The sequence below is a fragment of the Leptodactylus fuscus genome, chromosome 5 (assembly GCF_031893055.1).
Source record: "Leptodactylus fuscus isolate aLepFus1 chromosome 5, aLepFus1.hap2, whole genome shotgun sequence".
Classification (NCBI taxonomy): Eukaryota; Metazoa; Chordata; class Amphibia; order Anura; family Leptodactylidae; genus Leptodactylus; species Leptodactylus fuscus.
The window spans coordinates 157,663,422-157,686,639 of NC_134269.1; the positions used below are offsets into that span (position 1 = coordinate 157,663,422).

The 23,218-nt window shown below is 39.3% G+C and overlaps 1 protein-coding gene across 1 annotated transcript in view; it reads left to right on the plus strand.

Annotated features, from left to right (window-relative positions):
- CDK17 (cyclin dependent kinase 17) overlaps nt 1-23,218 on the plus strand; it is a 110,559-nt gene that overhangs the window by 76,667 nt on the left and 10,674 nt on the right. The window contains exons 4-10 of the mRNA XM_075274560.1: nt 1,781-1,914; nt 10,847-10,972; nt 11,995-12,051; nt 14,575-14,689; nt 15,444-15,538; nt 18,530-18,592; nt 19,397-19,520. Of these exons, the coding sequence (XP_075130661.1) occupies nt 1,781-1,914; nt 10,847-10,972; nt 11,995-12,051; nt 14,575-14,689; nt 15,444-15,538; nt 18,530-18,592; nt 19,397-19,520 (714 nt within the window). The remainder of the gene's footprint in view (nt 1-1,780; nt 1,915-10,846; nt 10,973-11,994; nt 12,052-14,574; nt 14,690-15,443; nt 15,539-18,529; nt 18,593-19,396; nt 19,521-23,218) is intronic.

Below are 23,218 nucleotides of genomic sequence, written 5' to 3' on the forward strand. Positions count from 1 at the left end.
CTCGGCTTATACACGAGTCAGGGTCCACGGAGCACAGAAAACTGGAAGGGGGAGGTCCTTTAGTGCTACTGCTCTGTGATTGGCTTGTCATGAGGTCACGTGACTGTGATGTCTTCAAAGGTCCTGTAGCCACTGGTATGTAACATCTGCTGATAAGATTGAGTCTAAATCCTAGTAGCTCCGCCCGCACCAGAGTCTGATGACATGGTCATGACGTCATCAGAGGTCCTTTACCACACTAGGATTTCCTTCCTTTAGTTACTCTGCCTATTAATGTCAGGCATTTGGGGTTATTAATTTAGTTTCAGTAACTCAATGTGCCTCACATTAATAAGTTAACCCCATCATGTCCCTCATATTAATCCCTGTGTGCCCCATATAAGGGTTACTAATATGTGAGACACATGAGGGTACTAATGAAGGACCTTAATTATGAAGATACCTAATTATTACCTCCATATGTCCCACATATCAGTAACTCTTATGTGAGGCACACAGGGGGTTAATGTGAGGGACATGATGGGGTTAACTGCTATTACTATTATCCCCATGGAGTTACTAAGCTGCGATGCACATGACACATGACCAGACTTTTTCTCTGCAATGGTGGATTCCCCACCCTCACCTCACCCCTCGGCTTATACTCGAGTCAATAAGTTTTCCCAGTTTTTTGTGGTAAAATTAGGGGTCTCTGCTTATATTTGGGTCGGCTTATACTCGAGTATATACGCTAATTATGTTAAAGGGGCTGCACCATCACAACTGTAGGTAGGCAAGTGTGACTCATGGAAATGGTATTGGTACCTATTGGACTGTTCTTAAAAATGGGGTTTCAAGTGCGAGAGAGGCGCATGTCAGAACACACTACACTTGAGCCTCATTGCTATATTTCTAAAAATGTCTGTTTCAAAGAAATGGGGCATCTGTTGAACTACAGCAGGCAGTAGCGTAACTTGAAAAATTACAGAGGGTGCCGTCTGGGACCAGGGGCTTGAAAGTTTGTGAACTCTTCAGAATGGTTTACATTTCTGAGCATCAACAATTCTTCTGAGGTCCTCAGAAATCTCCTTTGTTTATGTCATGATACACTTCCACAAATGTGTTGTGTAGATCAGACTTTGATAGATCCTTGTTCTTGAAATAAAACAAGTCGCCCACTGACTCCTGTTTGTCATCCCCTTGGTTGAAAACACCTGAATGTCACCTTTAATTTATCATCTGATCTTAAAGGTTTACATACTTATCTCAGATATATGGTATTGGATTATTTGTTCTGTTTGTAAATGGTTTAGTCTAATATTTTGACTTCTTTATTTGATTTGGATCTCTTTATATGCTTTTAAAACTTGTGTGAAAGTCTGATGTAGTTTTAGATCAAATGTATGCAGAAGTATAGGCTTCATGTTATGCCTCGATCTAAAGCTATGATGGTACTCGCTGTAATGTCACCTACATACACTGTGGCTGATTTGATGTTGAGTTTCCTGGCAATATACATAAGGAAAGACTATTGTACTCACTCGCACAGCACATTAATATATATCTCTAATCCATACCCCTCAAGTACAATATATGCGGTTTCATCTTACATAGTTCCCTTTCCTACACCTTTTTACCTGCTTTTGCTGTCCTATTCTTCTGTGTGTACTGTATTTTTTTACCTTAATGGTACCTGTGCTTTTTTTTGACTTATGATCTTTGGAGAAAGTTATCAAAATGGCTGTATTGTAAAAATAAACTAAGCCATCACTCATAGTTGAAAGCTTTTTCTGTGTTTCAGACATTGTACATGAAAATCTAAAAATGGGATCAGATGGTGAAAGTGACCAAGCATCCGGGACATCATCGGATGAAGTCCAGTCTCCCACTGGTGTTTGCCTCAGGAACCGAATACATCGAAGAATCTCAATGGAGGTAATATGATGTGGTGTACAATTGGCAGTTTTTTGTTAACTTTCTTTACTTCTGTGTTGTCAATAGGTACTGTCCTCAGTGAGCTCTGTCATCTACTAATTCCTGCACATACATTCACTTTGGCTGCACTCCTACCCAGTGGCACGCAATACTTTAAAAGGGTCAGCTGGGTTATTGAAGATTACTGTCCACTTCACTTCTTTGCTGATCCACTGTATTGTGATGTGTAAAGGTGTTTACTGTGCTTTTACCTGGTAACCTGACTCCGTCTGTAGGCTGACTGCCTTGACCCGGTGCCAATTTACCCGTGTTACAAGAATTTCACCTGTGCTGAGCTTGGTGTTGAATGACTGATCTGCAGTTTATCACCCTGACTCTAAATATCCATTTATTGCTATCAGGGATTATTGAGGGATAGCAACCTGGTATTTCCTTGGGGAAAGTCCATACCTTTTCTGTTTGGGATTTAGGGTAGAACAAGTAATCTCTTAGTTACAGCTCCCCTATGCCTTATTTCTTAAAGGGGCTCTATCACTGGATTTTCGCTGTTTTAGATAAACCTATGCCTAAATAGCCTTTAAAAAGGCTATTCAAGTCCTGCTAATCATTTGTTAAAAGAACCCCTTGTTTTAATGAATGACCTTTTAAACGTATATGTAAATGCACCATGGGCGTTCCCGTGCACTCCTCTGTTCACGCCCTCCTCTCTTGGTTCTTCAATGCAAGTCCCTCCTCCTGCTTTCGATTCACAGCCTCTGTCTCTTCCCTGCTAGTGGCACAGGACCTGTGATGATGTCACTACTGCTCTGTGATTGGCTTGTCCCTGTGATGACATCAGTACAAGGTTCTTCATCATTTTCTAAGTAGTGATTATGCAGAGCAGGGGCTACAGCTCCCTGTGTCATGTCATATATCATAGATCTGCTGTTCACATGGAGATCTATGATAGACACAGGGAGCTGCAGCCCCTGCTCTGAATAATAAAGGCTATTTAGGCATATGTTTATCTAAAATAGCGAAAATCTAGTGATGGAGCCCCTTTAAGCAACTGTCCAGTCAGGAGCTCAGAAATATAGAAGTAACTAACTGCAGGGAACAATTTCCAGCTCTGGGCTCCTTTTAGCGCAATTGTTTGAGGACAGAACTGCAGTATTGCACTACAGCGCATCTACAGTGACTTCAGGAAGTTTAATGTAGTCTGAGACACACCCCTTTCTCTGTATTGGTCCAAGCTGATCTCTCCCCAACACCTGCAGCTCTGACTCCTCAAATTGGATGCTGTGTGAAAATGCAAGCTTAGCCCAGAATGTCAGTGAATAAAACCCTGATGTCTGTTTTAGCTAGGAAAGAATGATTAAAAGTTAATAAACCAGCGAGGAAAAGATTTAGGTCACTTCATTTGTGTCACTATACCTGACAGCTAAGTAAGGGGGAGCAAAGAGACTCTTTAACAACTGGCTGACCAGTGTGACAGGTCTCATGTCACTAAAGATGTATTCAGTATACATTTACTAAGTATTTATAAAATGTTTATTAAGCATAGTTTTCCAAGCAAAATCTAAAAAAAAAATTCACCAGAAATGGACCTGTCTACTATAATGATGCCTACATCTCAGGTTCTGCAGTGCAAAGACCACGTGTATTCTCTCTGTATGGTGCATGTAGTGATATCATTAGTGCTTGCGGTTATGAATTGCTGTCTTCATAACTAAACTATTGCCAACAGAGAGAATACTGCTATTTTTTATGGCTAGAACTGTCCAAATTACCGTATGCAAATAGAAGAGAAAGGTCTTAGTATCCCCTACTACTACTAATATAACTTGCCTCTGCTTCTGACATTTCTGGGCAGAAATATATTGGGACAGATTTACTAATACTGTCCAAGGCAGAACTTCACACAGAGGAACATGGAGCTGATTTTAAAGGGAAGCCATCTTGAAATCTCCTCTAAACTCCACCTAAAATCACAGCTGAATCTCCATCAGCTGTGTGGTACAAGGCTCACACTCTATTAGCCCCATTGTATATGAGGCTAATCTGCATGCAAACCCATAGCAGAAGCTAGGCTACCGCTACTGGGTTCCCCAGGGCTGGTTTTCATAGAGGAATTTGAAGCGGAACACCACCCCAAATTCCTCCATGTGAAAAGTTACAGCACAGGTTGAGACTAAACAGAGTTTAATGCAGTTTGATGGCTTCTGTCAAATTATTACTTTTTAACCAAACCTTAGACCTCCCATTAGATGGTTTAGTTTACGCTAGAAAATTGCAGAAATTTTTGGCGCACAGTTGCAACTTGGACCACTCCCCTTTCTTGTGACTTCATGCCCCAAAGCATAAAAGTGTCAGAAACACTCCATAAATGTGGTGCAAGACATGTTAGACAGTTTGTTTTCCCATAAATGAGTTAGTAATTTCTGCTTAGTAAATCTCCTCCTTTATGTATTGTATGCCTGGGGGTTCAGTTGCCGAAGAACATGCTAGCAGTGCAAAGTATGGGGTATTATTATAATTCATGTAGTCTGTTTGAGCTGGAAGGAGAATAAGAGCAACAAGGTCCTCTGGCGCCGTGTGGCAGCGAGTCAGGAGTACGGGCTGGATGAAGAGTATGTGGAAGTTTGTTCTGCCAGTGCCATAGAGACCTACTTGTCACCCATGACACATCCAATATAACATACCCCTATATATTTCTCAGAGCTTAGATTTCTATCTACAGTCCTCTTCAGTCAATAATGCTTTGCACAGATGCCACAAATGATCATTTGGATGACAAAATGAGGGCACCCAGTCATAGTCAACAAGCAGATGGCCTTAATGATCGTAATTTGTAACGCTTGTGACACCTATTCTTGTTAATGTGTCAGCTAATAGCGTGGAAGCCACCAAGTCTGAGTGTAGGAAGTGCCAGCATCCAATACAACAGCAACAAAATGGTGCAAAGTGGCTTCTTCTTATTAACCATCAGATAGTTGGTGGGGTGCCAAAAGCTCTACTATTAGGCTTGCGTTAAGTTATTTAAAAGCATTTTTCTCTTTGCATTTTTCGTGTGGAAACCACACTGACTCATTATAGTCTATGGGGTCCACGGGTTTCCTGAGGTAACTGCTTTTTTTTATGCGGATTAGGTTTCCGTTCGGGAAGGAGGGGGGTCCAAGCGGACCTCCAAACAGAACCCCATGCGCAAATGTGACCCAGGCCTTACTGCTTACGGCTCTATGCCAGTTGTTTGTAACATCTTGGTAGTTCCTTCCTGCACGCCTCTCCTTGTAAGACACTTTGATTTCTCAAAATAGTTTGTATAAATCTCAGTTATCCACAGGGAGAGACTCTAAAGTCTCCTTATGGCTTTCCATCTCTTCTACTCTTTATACTTTTCATGGTTCCATGTCCTTGGAAGGAAATTTCTCTGCTCCTTTGATTCAGATTTTAGATCTAAGATAAGCGGATGGTGAAGTTAAGACATCTCCTATATTTACTGCCCTATTAAAGTATGGTCTGGACCTGACAGCGTGGACACCATGGTTAGAAAAATGCTGCTCTCTGCTGGAATTCTAGGAGTACTTCAAGTACCTCTTATAACAAATGACTTTCATTTATCTCTGCTGGAAATCAATAATTGTTAAATCGAGCTTTTTGTTTCCTTGGAAACTGATATCAGCTCTGCATATCAATAGTGAGAAATGTTGTTAGATAAGGTATTTCTGTGGATGACTTCGGCTCTTCTCTGTGATTTCACGGCACATGAAGATGGGGATCTCATCGAGCCATTTAGATTTTGGTTTGCAGCCATCACAAATTAGATAAGCATCAGTTCCATCATTGTAGTAATTGGAAGCCTTCCCTTAAAATATAGGGCAATGAGTTACAGGGTCCCCTGTGCTTGGCCTATATCAGCCTCTTGCAAGTTGATGTAACCTGCTGTCTCTGTTATCTGGTCTTGCATGGCAGACACTGGGACTTTAAAATCCCTGACAGTACTGCGAAACATTACAAATTTTGTCATGTTTGTCAGAATGTGAGCAAGATAATTACTATAATTATCTATTTTTTTTGCTTTGGGGGGAGTTATAAGTTGTATGATTTTTTTTTTTGATTTTTTTTTTTTAAAGATTTTAGGCTTTGGACTCCTTTTGGCGCTGATGCTTAGTGATTGTTTTGCTAATCTGATAACTGACTTTTTGTACATGTTAATGTTTTCTTTAAAGTGATGATCATGAGATTATATATCTATTATCATTATCAGAAAATCATTCATCCTTAAAGCTGGCAGCAGTGCCTGCCTGGAGCACAGATAAACTCAAGAGGCCACTGATCTGAGCTGATGCTATACGGATCTGCACTTGAGAGTCAGTCAGTATTACTTAGCCTGCTGGGCAATACATGAATTATTGAGCTGACGTTCTCTGCCCCGATAGTGCCCTGGGTTCCCTTATGCTGAACAACCAAACATGAAAACTGACATTAGAAATTATATCTTATCAGCACATTTATAGTTTCTTTCTATCGCTTTGTTTCATTGGAATCATTCTATTAAAAGAAGGAAAGAGGGCTACTAACCCAGAATTGCAAGAGTTTGTTCAAACAGGGTTGATCTACTTCTGAACTTTTGGTGGTATGTTTTTTTTTGTTTTGTTTTTTAATAAAAATCATGGAATTCATCGCACCTCAAAATCATCTGCAAATTCCATCTGAAGCCATCCTCCATTCATGGGAGGCAGACACCGATTTTCTTCTTGCTGAATTTTTCAGTTAGCAGAAAAAAAATGACATTTCCAATATGCCGGTGGATTCCACTTGATAACTCTCATTGAAGTGGATGGGAGGCAGAAAATTTCTGCTGTTCTGTTGTGGAATTTAATAGTCAAGCAGAAAATTGCTGAATCCCTATTTTTCAGCTAGAGACGTTTCCTCCATGTTAATGTACCCAAAGTATGATCCGCTTGCTGCAGGTTTTACCGTCTTCCACATTGTAACCAGCAGTGTGTGTGTGTGTGTGTGTGTGTGTATATATATATATATATATATATATTTAGATTTTTTTTATTTTTTTTCTTCAGCAATTGGATGTGGATCTCATCGACTTATCTGTATGTACAAAAATGCAAGTTTTTCACATGCAGTTCTGTGCCATGCTAACATTCACTTGTAGTAAGACACTGCAAAATGAAAAAAACAATGCCCAATTTAATGCATTTATATGCAATTTTAACACAATTTTTATTTACTTTAAGTAAAATTGCAACCTTAGGGGCACCATGATTAGTAATGTCTGTTCATTTTAATTTTACTGATATGACTCCTCCCCAGTTATTCCTGACACACTTACAAGGACCATACACCTTTCTTCATGGCTCAGGCTCAGTTGTATCAGAATTCTCTGTTGCATGTTCCATCAAAAGGGTTGAAACATTGCAAACCCATTATATTAGGTGTGGCCTGGTGAGCATTGTTGGTGTCAGTGATAGATATGACACAGTGACCATTTTCGGTTTTCCATTTCTACAGCAGAACCTGAAAACTGAAACCACTGTACATATTGTGAACTATAAAGGTGCTCATACACATTAGGTGTACGTCATCACAACCTGCTCATTTTGGATGATTTGGAGAATCAGGTGTATTGTCTCTGTCTACCTGATCCTTTATTCCCATAGAGGATGAGCTGTTGCATAGGTGCTTATTTATACCCCTTCGCTGAAAAAACAAAACAAAAAAAAACGTGCATGCTTAGCCAAGTATTCATACGCATTGGTGTATTTGAGATAACTAGCTGTCAGCCAAATGACCATTCAGCCACTTGTGTATCACCAGATGAAGAAACCTTAGACAGATTTACTAAAACTGTCTAGAGCCAGGGCCCTACATGGCATATAAGCCGCGATTTGGCCGCAGCAGAAACACCACGTAAAAAAACCCCGACATTTTACAGTCCCTAGTCAATCCCATCCACACATCGTTGGAAAATGCGTGCATCGGTTTCCAAAACTGTTGCACTTTTGGAAATCCAAACATGTCAATTATACCTATGGAAATGCTGGCAGTTTTCTTATAGGAATATTCGAAGCAGAAAGTCTGCAGAGGAAACCTCTGTGAATCTTCTGAGAAAAGCGCTCTTGGAAAAAAAAGTGATGCTTTGCTGTGTCCTGCTACATGGGGATTTAGCCTAAAAGTTAGGCAGTCTTAACCTGTGCCAATTTTCACAAAGTATCTAAAGTAGGATGGTAGACTAAGCAGTAAGAAATGCCAGATTTAGGTTTACTGCACCTACTAGCTGGCTTAGTGTTCAAAGAAATGCACCAAAATGTTGGCACATTTTGATGCAAGGTTTAGTGTCCTGGACCCTACTCTCTCAGCTGGACAAACCCCATTTATACCAAACCTTACTTGATGCCATTTCCTAAGACTTAAGGATGGGGAAATTGTGAGCCCTATATGGGACAATGTCTGTAAAACACTGCAGAATATGTTGGCACTACCTAAGCAAGTAAAAATGAAATAAAAAATAAAATGTTCTTACTTTGTCAATTATATGAGCAAATATTTTACACAAAATTCACAGGAAATATACTACATGTAGTGCTTTGCTTTTATGAATTTAGCCAATAATTTCTACAGTCTATTCGGTCATTTACAGCATTGTCCACTGCAGATGCACTATATAATGTCTTAGGCCCATAAAACCAAGCTATGAGTTTAGGGCTAAACAGAAGGAAGTCTGGAAGAAGGTGCTAAGGGTTACATGAAGCTTATGGAAGATCTTTCATTAATGTTGTTTGACTATGGAAAATTTCTTTGCCTAGGAAACATGCGTGTAATCTCCAGCTGCTTGCGATCTCTAGGGAATGGCCCAGACTGTGTAGGTCTGCCTTGGGATTTATTCTGTTTTAAAGTACTTAAATAACTAATAACATGTATTTTGTTGTAGAAACTGCAGCTTGGTTTATCAAAACCATATCCCACATAGTGGACTCTGATAAGTAGCAGCATGGTGTGCATGTATTTGTATTGTGCCTGTGCTGTGTTCAAGGAGTCTTCCAGGTTAAGAATTTTAATGACCTATCCTCAGGATAAGCCACCATTATCAGATTGGTGAGGGGCTGACTCTAGGGGTTCTTACTGATCAGCTCTTTAAAGATGCCATAGCACTTGCATATGTGTTGCGGCTTCTTTAGAGTTTACATGGTTCCTTCTAACTTTACGCTGCCTACTTAAGTAGACATTTAAGAATCATCAGTGGTCTTACAAGCACCACAGCTGAATAGCTGGGACACTGGAAGTCAGACCCTCTATCTAATATTCATAGTCTGTCCTCAAATTAATTACCGGGTATGTGTATATATCCAAATACATGAAACCACCACACCCCTATACAAACCATATTTTCAGAGACAGATTTTCAGTTTTCTATATTAACCATATTTCAGAATACCACTTCCTTGAGACTCTCCCTCCCACAGAATATTACTTTTTTAATGCAATTGTGGGTGTTGTCTGAAGACAGATCTCTCTATAGAATGCTGTAATTTGCTGTGAGCCCACAATGAAGTCTACAGTATTCTTTTGTATGCATATTTATGGACTAAAGAAATTCATTGGGTGGTATTCACTCTTATTGCTTTATCAACGTTTTTTAATTCTGTAGATTTAGGCTTGTAAGGAGAAGCTGATGACTGAATCTAATCTGAAGAAATCAAAATTACATAAGGGGATTTACCAAAATGTTGCTGTCTGATATTGCAGCTCAGGCCCACTGAACTGAATGTTGCTGTGTTGCAATACCACATGCAGCCTGTGGACAGGTGTGGTTTTGTATTTGAGGAAAGCAGCCATGTTTTCTCTAACCCTATACAACCTCTTTAAATAGTTCAACGTTTCATTAAAACTCAGGTACTATCTGTACTGTTTTGCTGGACAGTCTGTTCTAGGACTATATAAGCCTTCATACGTGGTGTCCTATCAGTTTTTCTGCTGCTTATATCCCTATTATGGCTGCAGCACGTTTCTCTCTCAGGATGGAGGCATGTACAATACGGAGCAGTCTGTCCACAGCCCTATCTATTACTACTGCTGCTAGTACAGATATATACTTTTTTATGTAATTCTGCCAGAGATAACTGTAAAACAGCAAACAGCGAGCTGAAAAATGTCAGATGACCAAAATACAGGAGAAGGACTGCAAATTCAGGTTATGAAGCAGCTAAAAAGATCCCTTATATAGGAAAAGTGAAATCTAAACAGTCAGGAGAGCTACTTGCTTTCTATGATTCAACACCAGCAATAACACAGGCAACCAGATGTAGGTGCAAGTACATAGTAGGTTTTTTTTTTACATTGTATGGGGAGATATTACAGTGCTCAACTTGCCAACAGCACTCCCCTCCCGCTCTGTTTCTGACTCTTATTGAGCTTCCACTAGTCTCTCTACTTTCTGGTGCTGTTGTACCACATTGGTCGTTTCTTGACATTTCCTATCACGGTCTGAGGTAGTCCTAGAGTGGCAAAGTAGTAGAGGCCGGCGAGGTAATTGAGCAGCATCACAATGAGGGTGGCAGAGGGGTCAGTGATATACGTCCTGCTACTTTTTATATTGTTTAACCCATTTTTATCCTGTTTTAAGAAATAACTTCCTTCTTCATGGCCTTCTTAAGTTACTACCTATGCTTTCTGCTTTCCTGATTTATTGCCGTGTATTAAAAATGTTCATTTGTACTATATTGGTGGCTATAGATTGTTGAATGTACTGCCTTGTGTAATCCCTTTTGACCTGCTGAATGAATGTCTGATAGAAATTATGAGTGTTTCATAGAATATTAATGTATATGATACACTATGTTTACTATGCTTAATTTTGGCTCCTATTGGTTAGACTATGGCTGATGTCCTTATCTAAATTTTATATCTAATTACTTTTTCCCCTTTCTTTTGTTAGGATCTAAATAAGCGCCTCTCACTTCCAGCTGACATCAGGATACCAGACGGATATTTAGAGAAATTGCAGATTAATAGCCCACCATTTGATCAACCAATGAGCAGACGGTCGCGAAGAGCATCATTGGTAAGTTGATGGTAAAATCTAAATATACACTGCTACTAAGTAAATCCTTTATAAAAACCTCAAAATAAATACCTAATGCATAAATAAAATACATGGCGCCTTTCTTTGGAATTTTTTCTAATGTGATTTCAAGTCCTCTCTTCAATTCTGTAAAATCCGGTCACTAGCTTCTCAGGCTTCCCTAGGTATGCTATACTTTGCTAGTCTCAGACATCCCTTCCCACAATCTCCGCTGACTTGTCTAAGAGCAGGGAAATATTGTGTCCTACCTGTTACCAAAACAGATAAAATGGATAGAGCAGACTGGAAAGCTAAGCTGGCGGCTGTTTTATAGAAATTAAGAGGGCACTGGGAACTGGAGCTACCATGACAGAAAAAGTAAACAAGACACCGGGTAATATTAACTATGCAATATGCATCATTTCTGTTACTTTCATTACAATTATGCTCTTCTCTGTCAAGTGTTTAGTCCCTGTGTGTCAGCCTGTTCCAGCCAAGAATCTCCTATCCGACAGAGCATGAGCATTAGATAGCAGCAACCACTGCTCAGGAACTGTGAGGGGTAGGGAAAAAATAACAAGTGCATCAAAATCACTAGATCGGCTCCTACTGAAGAATCCAATTACGGTAGTTGGTGTTGTTTAAGGAGGGGAAACGTCCTCTTTAAAGCCAGGAACCACACTCTGGACAAGCTGCTAAATTTCTCAATATTGAGTAGTTCAGCAGTGTTCCCCCAGTAATAGTCACCATCTTCTGTAGACTTCAGCTATCACTCACTATACCATTCCTATGGGATAGTTCGTGATATCTGAGTGAATAGGTTCCCATTCTAAGCGCAAATATTTGCTTTTCTCCTCTTTATTAGAATTGTTTAGCATTGTGGGGTTGCTTTCCTTTAAATACTTTTTAAGGATGTGAAGACTAAGTAATGTCTGAAAGTCACTTGACTCTTGAAGGATAGTAGTTACTGTTCTAATTTGTCATTTCCCTTATTGCTCTTTTTTTTCACATTGTGATCACAGTCAGAAATTGGGTTTGGGAAGATGGAAACGTACGTTAAGTTGGAGAAGCTTGGAGAGGTACGTAAACTTTTTTTATTGCATAACCTGTATGTGTCATATTGAAGTTATGAGCAAGCCATTTCTGATATTGTATGGATTTTTACCTTTTCGTTTATCAGGATAAAGCAATATTCATTTTTTTTTATTTTTTTTTTTATTTCCTCTTAACAGTGTCTCAGCTAAAATAATTTTCTATACGATCACAGCTATGTTTGCAGTCTCTCATCAAAAAGTCCTGAAACTCTCCGATATACTTCGTATTTTTGAATTTGAGTGTTTTTAAGCTGTTTTTAGTCAAAAGGAAGCTGATTCAGACAAAAAGGGGCTTTCCAAGTCTTTAAAGGGGTTATCCAAGGAAAGTAACGCTTTCCTGGTGGCAGAGTAGTGATAACAAAACCTAAGCTACTATAGTCTCCCATCCTCACTCCTACATTGTGCCCATTCTGTTTGCTAGTCTGTGTTTTCAGCGCTTGTAGAATAATATCACAGGCATTTTTGACTGCCTGAAGCTTGACCTAGTGTCATCCTCCAGCATCGCCAACATAGACTGGCAAAGAGAACATGAGTCCCCACTCTGCAATGGAGCAGTGAGGAGAGGCGAGTTTTGTTATCACTACCCATGCTACTAGGAAACCTTTACTTTCCCTGGTTGACCTCTTTAATATTGATGGCCTATGCTTAGAATAGGCCTTCAATATAAGAACAGTGCGGATCTGACTTCCAAGACTCTCATCAATAAGCTGACTTCATTGTTTACAAGTCACACTGCTTTACTTATTGTAGTGGCAATGCCTAATACCGTAGCTATCGCCTATTCACATCAGTGGGATGGAACTACTAGACCAGATACTAGATGTGTCAGCTAAATAAGGGACTTCTTCAGACAGCAGAATATTGGAGGGTTAGGATTCTGGCATCGCTACCAATGTGATGTTGACGGCCTATTTTGTCTATGTGCTCAAGCAACAGATTCACAGATAGTAAATGCCTACTCCAGAGATATTGTAACAAGCCATTAGAAGTTCTTAAACTGTGTGGAGATTCAACCATAGGCTGTATAAGATATTCTGTTATTTAGCACGAACACATTCCACAGATTAGAACATTCCCAATTGCTGACAGTAACAAATTTATATAGAGGAAAAAAGGTTTGTAAAGGTAGGATTTCTTAAAGGCTACCAAACTTCTGAACAACTTTTAATTTTATGGCAACATTTTGTCATTTATACATTTTTTTTATATACTTTACTAACAAATTTTGGCTGCTTTCTATGAAACCTCACATTTTGTAATTCTTTCCTTTGCTTCTCTGTTAAGAGTTGTTCCCTGCTCGTGATTGTGTGCGATGTAGGGGCTTCTGTGTAATGAAGAGAAAATGGGGGTAGGGGGTCACTTCAAACTGATATATCTGGGGCATTATAAAATGTAGAAACTTTCCTTTGGTGTGATATGATGCTAAAGTTGCCGTTTCTCCCTATGTTTTTTCCAGAGGTATCACAGATTGCAAACTGTTGGGAGGTGTTACAGCTGCAGATAGATAGATAGATAGATCAATCGATCGATCCTAATCCTGACTGTTTTCAAATGTGATATCTCTGAAAATCCAGGAAAAACTGCAATCTCCACTTTCACACAGCACACTGTACACTGTGAGCAGCAGTCTTCAGAGCTCAATGTTGGAAGGAAGGAAAAAATAAAGAGCTGCAGGATTCAAAGAAATGAGCCAAAATTTGCTAATAAAATATATTACAAAATACTGTCAGAAAATCAAAAGTTTGGTTGTAAAAAAAAAAAAAAAAGTGCATACTGTGTGATAAGTAACAGCTGTTCATTTCCCATCCAAGGTGCATTATCTGTGTCAAGTCTTTAAAGGGATTCTACCACTAAAACACTTTTTTTTCTAGTTACCACGTCGGAATAGCCTTTAAAAAGGCTATTCGTCTCTTACCTGTGGAAGTGCTCTCCGCCGCGCCGTTCGTTCAAAATACCGGTTTGTACCGGTATGCTAATGAGTTCTCTCGCAGCGATGGGGGCGTCCCCATTGCAGCTCGAAAACTCACCGCAGCGCCGCCTCTCCGGTCTTCGGTGTCCTCCCCTTGCCTCTTCAGCGTCTGTCGGACGCCTGCGCAGTATGCTCTCTGTTCGGCGAAGATTGCCGAACGTACTGCGCATGCGCGAAAGTGCAGTGCCCGCAGTACGTTCGGCAATCTTCGTCGAACAGAGCGTACTGCGCAGGCGTCCGACAGTACGCTGAAGAAGCAAGGGGAGGACACCGAAGACCGGAGAGGCGGCGCTGCGGTGAGTTTTCGAGCTGCAATGGGGACGCCCCCATCGCTGCTCCTGCAATGGGGACGCCCCCATCGCTGCGAGAGAACTCATTAGCATACCGGTACAAACCGGTATTTTGAACGAACGGCGCGGCGGAGAGCACTTCCACAGGTAAGAGACGAATAGCCTTTTTAAAGGCTATTCCGACGTGGTAACTAGAAAAAAAAAGTGTTTTAGTGGTAGAATCCCTTTAAGAGAAATTTCTCTTTCTAGGGAACATATGCTACAGTATTTAAAGGGAGGAGTAAGTTAACCGAAAACCTTGTAGCCCTGAAAGAAATCCGATTGGAACATGAAGAAGGAGCTCCATGCACGGCTATTAGAGAAGGTAATGCTTTACATCCATCTGTTTCTTTTAGTGTGGATTCACATGCAGCAGATGTTACAGAAAGTCCTGCAAACTGAATGAGGCTGGCAGAAGTCTATGTGCATACTGTAGAATTGGGGGGAAAAAATGTTTATGAATAAATGGATCCCATTCATTTTGCATTTCATCGTGCCCAAGCCACAAAACGGACAGGTATAGTTACTGTCCTGAGTTTTGTGCCATACTCATGGCCCCATACACTGGACCTTAGACTATAATTGGTCATTGTGTTTGCTGTGAAAAACATGGCTAGCACACTGACCAAGCTTACATTTGTGTGCATGGGGCCTTATTCTTATGTAAGAGATTGATAAAAAAAAAAAATCTTTCTCACGCATCCACACAGTCTTGTGGCTGTTTTTGAATGAGAGGCATTTATAGAACAGATTCTCCTCTACTCACTGTATGCAAAAAATAATACAAAGTAGAGGTATAGTGTGCATTTCGGGATACTAGTAAATTATGCTAAATTTAACTCTGATACTGGAACCAGAAATGGTGTTACTGCTCACTTACACAACTGGCATGCTTTCATCTAATGTGCATGGCCTCCAAGTGGTTGTCTGCTGCTCTGGAAGACTCTATATGTAAAATAATCTGATAATGTGGACATTATTACAGTTGTCAGAGACTTCATAAAAGATGATATGGAAATGTAATGTAATGTGTGCTGGTGCAGTGGAATATCCTGAATGTTTCTCCTCTTCTCCTCTAGTCTCACTGTTGAAGGATCTGAAGCATGCAAACATTGTTACCTTACATGACATTGTTCATACGGACAAATCATTAACGCTCGTCTTTGAATACCTGGTATGTATAGAATATTTTCTGCATGTAAAATGAAGAGGGTTGTTAAAATGACATTTCTATTTGCATATCACACACGTCCGCGGGCTACACTACTTTCTCAACATATGTCCTTTAATTCCATAGCTACAGTGCTGTTCCGGCTCATGCTGCATGCCCATGCACCTTTTCAAAGCATAACAGACTTCTATCAGAATAAAACTATAGAGTCACTTTTGTGATCTCTAGTGTGAGGTGTCTGCATGGGTGCTGAATAATGTATCATTTTATAAATAGGTTCTTTATATCTTGGTAATTCAGACAGTTTTACCTTATTTAGTTAATCCCTTCTATCTAAATCCATCTCTTCTGCTAGCTCATGTCGCTGTCACTAGATATCTCCTACATCATTTCATTTAGATTTTAATAAACTCCTGAATGTTGGACTGTTCTGTACAAACTCTCCAGAGTGGAAGACAGAAACGTTTGTCACTAAGGGTGTGTTCACACCTGTGCTCGTCGTCCAGTTTGTGGGTTTTCTTTCTTCTGCTTTTCGAAACCGGACAGGAGACGGTTACCCGGCGGTCAGTTTTCTAACCCATTCACTTGACTAGCAAAGGTGACTGCCCATGTGTGTCTGTTGCCTGTCTGTGGGGAAACAGTTTGGTTTGTTTTTTGTTTGTTTTTTAGATGGACATGCAGGACTGTGTGTCTGGTTAAAAAAAAACAAAACTTTTCCCCGTGTACAGGCAGAAGACGCATACGGGCAGTCACCTTTGCAAACCTTTTCAAGTGAATGGGTTTGAAAACTTTCCGTCTCCTGTCCAGTTTCGCGGGGCAGAAGACAAAAACCCACAAACTGGACAGCGAACGCGGGTGTGAACCCCCCCTTACTACTGATAAGCAGACAGTTTCTGTCATTCAACTAAGAGGCAGGAACTCAGTCATAACCATATTGTTATAGTCTAATTGATTATATATATATATATATATATATATATATATATATATATATATATATATATATATATCTTTTATTATTGTTGTTAAGGAGCTATAGGGAGAAATATAATTAGTATATATTATCATTTAGGATAATAGAGTACATTCTCTAGCTGGTCTACTAATGTGGTGCTGATGCATCATGGGATTGGTAGCAGAGCAAAGAGAAAGAGATATAAAAGATACGATGGTGCCAAATTCAGCATCTACGGTTAAGTTGGATTGCAGGGAAAGGAGGCTAATAAACCTGGAAGAAGCCTATTGTGTGACAGATAAGGTGATGGGTGCAGGGATGGAAACAAGTGTTTTGCTGGACTTTTTATTGTAAGTTTATATACAGTAAAGTATGGCTAAACCTCACAAGGATCACATGACAGACTAAGCATGTCTATGGACCTTGTTCTACACAATACACTTTGAGATACCTCCTATATTTAGTGTGTGTGTTTATTTTATAAATTCTTAGTATAAATATTATTGTGGTTAGGTATTAAGATTTACTTAACGTTTGTTTCTGTTTGTTGTGTGGGTGAGAAATAAGTAAAGGTAACTTCTGTACCATACTAACTAACAAGTTTACCAAAAGTATTAATGGCTGCAGCTCATATTTAGAGGCAGACTGAAGAAGAAGAAGAAAACAACTTTAGCAAATGAGGCATTAGGAGCACTAGGGCCAGGCCTTTATCTCACTGGACTGCTTGGGTTGCAGCTGAAACCTACAAATCTTTTTGCAAAAAACTATGCCCGTACACAGCTCAATCAATTGAAAAATTAACAAGTTGCAAAAAGTGTTTTCATTATACAAAAGTATTAAAATGGAAAAGAAGAGTGGTAAAATCAAAATAAAAACCGTTATCATACTGACCTATAGATTAGTTAACGTTTCAGTTATACAGTGCAGTCAATTATGTAAACTTCATTGCAATAACCTAAAAAAATGAAGAATTATTAGTATATTCACACACCTCCCTCACATTCGTGCACACATGCACGCAAAATAAGTTTTCAGTGTATTTGATCCAAAATGGTTACATTTAAAATCAAGCTGTTATGGCTGAGCTATTAGAAAATTAGAGTAGAAGACGGGCGCGAAAAAAGAAAAAAAGCTTGTCTAAATAGGACATATCATTAAAGGGGTTTTCTGGGCAAAAATGGTTTGGTTGGGGGGGGGGGGGTGTTAAAAAATAAAAATCTATTGGTGCTATTAATGGGTTAATAAATGTACCTATATACTTTTTAGTGTGTTTTGAGTGATTTGTGGGTTTCTGTGGGGGCCCCTAGTGTCTACTTTTGTTTCCATCCTTCTGCTTCCTGCTATGTAACTTGCTAACTTCTCTCCCCCTCCCTGTCTAGCTATCCTAGCGATCCTATATGTCCTGTCCTACCCTACCTACTTAGCCCAACGCCCGACCCATATTACATACTTTCAGTCCATGGCTGCTTCCTGTGACACGGCCTCTTCTCCTCCTGTACTGTGTCTGGGCATGCTCCTCCAACAATTTACCTCTCCTGCGCATGCGTAGACACACAGTAGAGGTGATTTACTGGCAGCGGTGCGGGCACAGTGCTAGGAGAAGAGCACGTACCCTGCCAGCACAGGAGGAGAAGCTGTGTCGCTGGAAGAAGATGTGGATGGGCAAGTATGAGAGAAATGGATGGGGGGAGTAGTAGTAACAATCCGTTTCTGGAGATGAGGAAACAGATCATCACTGGATTATCAGAAAATGTCTCTAGGGCGCTCACATGACAGCCCCAGGGGTATGGGTAAATATACATACATTTATTTTATTTATTTATTTGTTTGTTCTTATTAATAACATTATTTAGAAAGTAGGAGGATGTTTAAATTAGTGTAGGGATTTCATAATATCCCGGACAACCAGTTTAAAGGTTTAATGCTTTTGTTTGTTTTCCAAAATACTATGTTATCTGATGGTAGTAATGGGTCTAATATAATTAGAAAACATTGGGTACATGTCTGCAATATCTAATGTTTTCTGTTTTTCTTCCTAGGACAAAGATTTGAAGCAATACATGGATGACTGTGGGAACATTATGAGTATACACAATGTAAAGGTACATAAAACAACTGAATGATGACATTGTGCTCAAAATAAGTTTTACTAGGTTAAATACTGTCCGTTCAGTACTTTTGAGGCAACATTTTCAGTATCACTGAATATACGTATTGCTAACTCTATCTGCTTAGAAAGCATTTACCCCCAGAACCCATAGACTATAATGATGATTCTTGGTGCAGTCTAGCATCCGATATTCTGTAATACACACTGCTATAGTAAATTTGTTTTAGAAACCAGACTGGACATTGTAGTAGCATTTCATGTTCCATAGCTCGTGGCCATATACGCATAGTCTATAAAGGCAATGCAGTGACTACTGGTTCACCTAGTTCCAGATCCTCTTTAATTAAAGGGTTTGTAATAATTTCTAGAAATGCTGTAGGTCTTTTTTTTTCTGAAAAACTCTTCCATAAAAAGGTTTGTCTGCAGCAGCAAATTGGTTATAAACCTAGTTGCAGTACCTTGTAGTGGTTATCCTTCAGTTTGGGGGTGTTTGTTTTGTTTGCTTGTTTTTTTTTTTAGCTTTAGAGTACAATTTTTCATATGAATTGATTTGTCAGCTAATAAAGACAAAACTTCTTTGGAGACTTAGTTTGCGCGGTCCTTGGTCTCAATCCATATTCCTGGGCAAATCTGGAAACTAAAGAATCACCTCCACAAGTTGCTGTGAATAGATAAATAGATAAATTTGCTGCGGACACTCCCTTTAAATGACTGTAACATACTTTGTACAGTGGAGAGTAATGCACATACAAGTTATATTTTTTATCATGCATTAAGTATTTTTTATTTCCTGTAGATCTTCTTATATCAGATTTTAAGAGGCTTAGCATATTGTCACAAAAGGAAAGTCCTCCATCGAGATTTAAAGCCACAAAACCTCCTCATCAATGAAAAGGGGGAACTAAAGTTAGCAGATTTTGGTAAGTTTGATCATTCCTTTAAATCAGCACTTTTTAATGCTAGTAATCACTTTCATCTTCAGATCAATACATTGATTGTTAGGCCTACATAATAAAGAGGTGGCATTACCACCAGTTATTTGCATCTTTTAATAGCGATTGCTCTACTATTGCAGAGAAATTAAAATTAGTTTGTGTCTAATATGACAAATAGACTCTGTACTGTCAATTGGGTTGTTTCAGGCAGGACAAGGCAAAGTGTGATACTAAACTTTGAGGGCTAGTTCACACGTGGGCAAAGGGGAGGTTTTTGACAGCGGAATTCGCTTCAAAAACCTCTCCTTTAACATGGTAGTCTATGTAGACCACTAGCTTTTTTTTTCCTCCTAGCGTTTTCCGCCTGAAGAAGCGACATGACCTTTCTTCAGGCGGAAAACGCCTGAAGAATTGCATAGAAGTGAATGGGAGGCGAAAACCGCGCGGTAAAAAACCGCGCGGTTTTTTGCACAGAAAACCGCGCGGTTTTTTGCAAAAAACCGCGCGGATTTCGCCTGCAGTTTCTATAGCACATATAGGAAAAAAAAACCCTAGCGAAAACCGCTAGCGAAAACCGCGTCAAAAACCTCGTCAAAAACCTCGTGGAATGCAAAAAACAGCGTCAAAAAAACTCCTCGAGGTTTTTTACCTCGCACAAATAAGCTAGGCGGTTTTCACGTGTGAACTGACCCTGACACTGTCTGCTCTGATTGGAGTTCTAATTCACACCCCTTTGTCTGCTCATTAGCATATTAGACACAGAATCTAACCCCACTTAATTGTTCAGGATTAGTGGGGCTAGAGAAAATTCCAGCTGTGGAATGATTCATGCGTGGCAAGCACACGGACCCCATTATAGTCTATGGGGTCCATGTGCTTTTACAGCACAGCGCTTGCAATTGCTTTTGTATTCTGTTCGGATGGAAGGGGGGGGGGATGTCTCTATGCGGACTCTCCCGGATGGAATACAAAAGCAGATGTGAACAGGGCATAAGGCTAAAGCCCCATATTGTGGAAACTCAGTTTTCGTTTTGTTTGGGGGGGGGTTTAATATTCAAAGCTGGGAGTATATCTATTATATCTCCCATTACTATTGTAGCCGTTCATGGCTTTATCTCAAAATAAGGCAGCAAAATCTGCAACAAAAAAGCTGCGTTTCCATAATGTGAGACCTTAGTCTAAAAATCTATTAAAATGCCAATACTTTTACTGTTTTTCAAATTTGCATTAAAGCAAACCTTTCTATAAATTTTCTTAATTGCTAATATTTATTCTACACAGCATGATTTTAGTGCAGCATCATGGGTTTTATATATAAGATGTATTATAAAGAAATACGTTTTTCTATTCACCTCTTTCAGAAAAGAAAGAGGATAGAATATCTCACTAAATAATGCACATACTTAATTGAAATTAATGAAATTATAATCCATATTATTTTTCAGATTTGTATAACAAAAAACTAAATTCAGAATTGCAATAGTAATTATAATTAACATATATAATGTACAGATAGCATTAAAATTTATTTGATACTTGTGCATTTTACATTACTGTCACATTTGACTAACAGCAAGAAAAATCTGGAACTTGTAATTAGAAAGCTTCACAAATTTGTCTAATTCTACAAGTGTTGGCCACACCCATAGCAAAAGTGTAGTTTGTCTATGTAGTTTAACTTGTCACATGTACGTGCGCCAACATTTTGGCACATTTTATTCAAAAGTATTGTAATTTTAATAGTAAATATGTCCCATTGTTGACATTTACAGACTCTTAATTGTTCCAGTTCAGTGAAGATTTGTAGCATTATTTACATTGTATGGCGCCACCTGGTGTTCAATGTGTTCATAAGCGTGCATGTCCACATAATGCAAAGCAGCCAATAGAAACTGCTTTCTGCCATGCTGTCAGGACTATGACGACAATTCATGGGATATCACCTTTTGATGTTTGGATGAAGATGATTAAAACAGTTTTGACTCCATACTCTGTTAATCATTAAATGGGTATTTTGGAAATGTGTAGTCATAGAGGAAAGTCCAGTGGATAGAAGAATAACTGCAGTGGTCTCTTGACTAAGGGGATGTTCACACTAACACTGCTGTCCGCCCTTTGTGAGTACGTCAAAAAGCCAGGAAAAACTGCATAGGGATGGCTTGCTGGCGGTCAGTTTAAAAACCCATTCATTTCAATTGGTTTTTAAAGCAAACCTCCTTTGACTTGCGTGTGTAAGAATTTGCGATACCTGTTCTAGTTACCTGGTGATTTTCGTATTTGGTGGTCACGTTTTTGGGTCTTTGGTGCCAATTCCAGAGAACTATATAGATAGAATAGATTTTTTTTTTTTTTTTTGCAGTAGTTCCAATGAGAATGAATGGAGTGACCTGCTGCTCCATTTAAACAGTGAATCGGACCCCTATACTACTGATCAGTGGAGGGGTCCCTGTGTCAGACTCTATCCCATCACACAGTTTTCCACTGTATGGTGGATAGAGGAATAACTTCAGAATCCCCTTTACCCCATTGCAGATACACTGTACATCAATCACTTTTACAATTAATCAAAAATGGAAATGTGCAGTATTATAATTAATACATCAGGAATGGTTTCAGCATTTATTTTCCCCCTTCCAGAATGGATTTCTAATCTCCGATTTCCTTAATGAGTTGTTGGCAATGCCCGGCCTTTACTTGACTTTACCTCTGGATTTAATTTTGAGATTTTCCTTTGTCCTTTTCTTTAGCTCTAAGTCCGGTCATTATGTGAACATCTGTGGACAGAGGATGCTTAAGATGCTCATTTTAATGTATTCTTTGGTCTAGCGTACAATTCAGTAAGCTCATTTTAACACACACGGATGCTGGGGGGTGGTTACTGTCTCAACAATGAGTATGAAATGGACTGTGATCACACATATTATTCCAGCTCACTGACTTCAACATGGATAATGTTAAATTGCGGACAAAAAGCTTCAGTTACGTAACTCTAATGACAGTTGTTGAAAATGATTCGCTGAAATGAAGCGTGTGGCATCTTCTGTTGTCCTTTGCTCTAAAAGAAGTGGATGACATTGGAAAAGAGCAGAAAGTTAATATAAATTGGCATATATTATACAAGTACAGTCCATCTGTTAGAGAAAGCTGAGAAAAATTATAAAGGGTTGTTCCACTTTTTTTTTTTCATTTTAATCATAACATAAGGAAGCATACAGTTTTCAAAGATATTATATATATATATATATATATATATATATATATATATATATATATATATACACATACACGCACCTTTATTATACTAGTTCTGTAGACCCTTCACATGCAAATTTAATATGACGTGGGGAGGGACATGTGACTAATGGGAATATGTGGCTTTCATTTTATTGACCTGTGGTTATTAGAGGACCTTTTCCCTCCTGGGGCACATGTGGTGTAATACACCGCTAGAAAGCTGACAGTGCGCTGAATTCTGTGCCTCTGGTGAAGAGCTATCAGTGCTGGTACGAGTACTATCAGGAGGGGGCATTCCTCACCGCTCTCACAATACAGCGCTATAGACGCTACTGAGAGGAAGGGCATTCCTGACTGACTGTGAGAAGCCCTTCTGACGGTGAAGAGCTATGGGTAACTGCATTGATAGCTCTTAACTGAGGGAACACAACGGGAAAGTTGATAGTGCG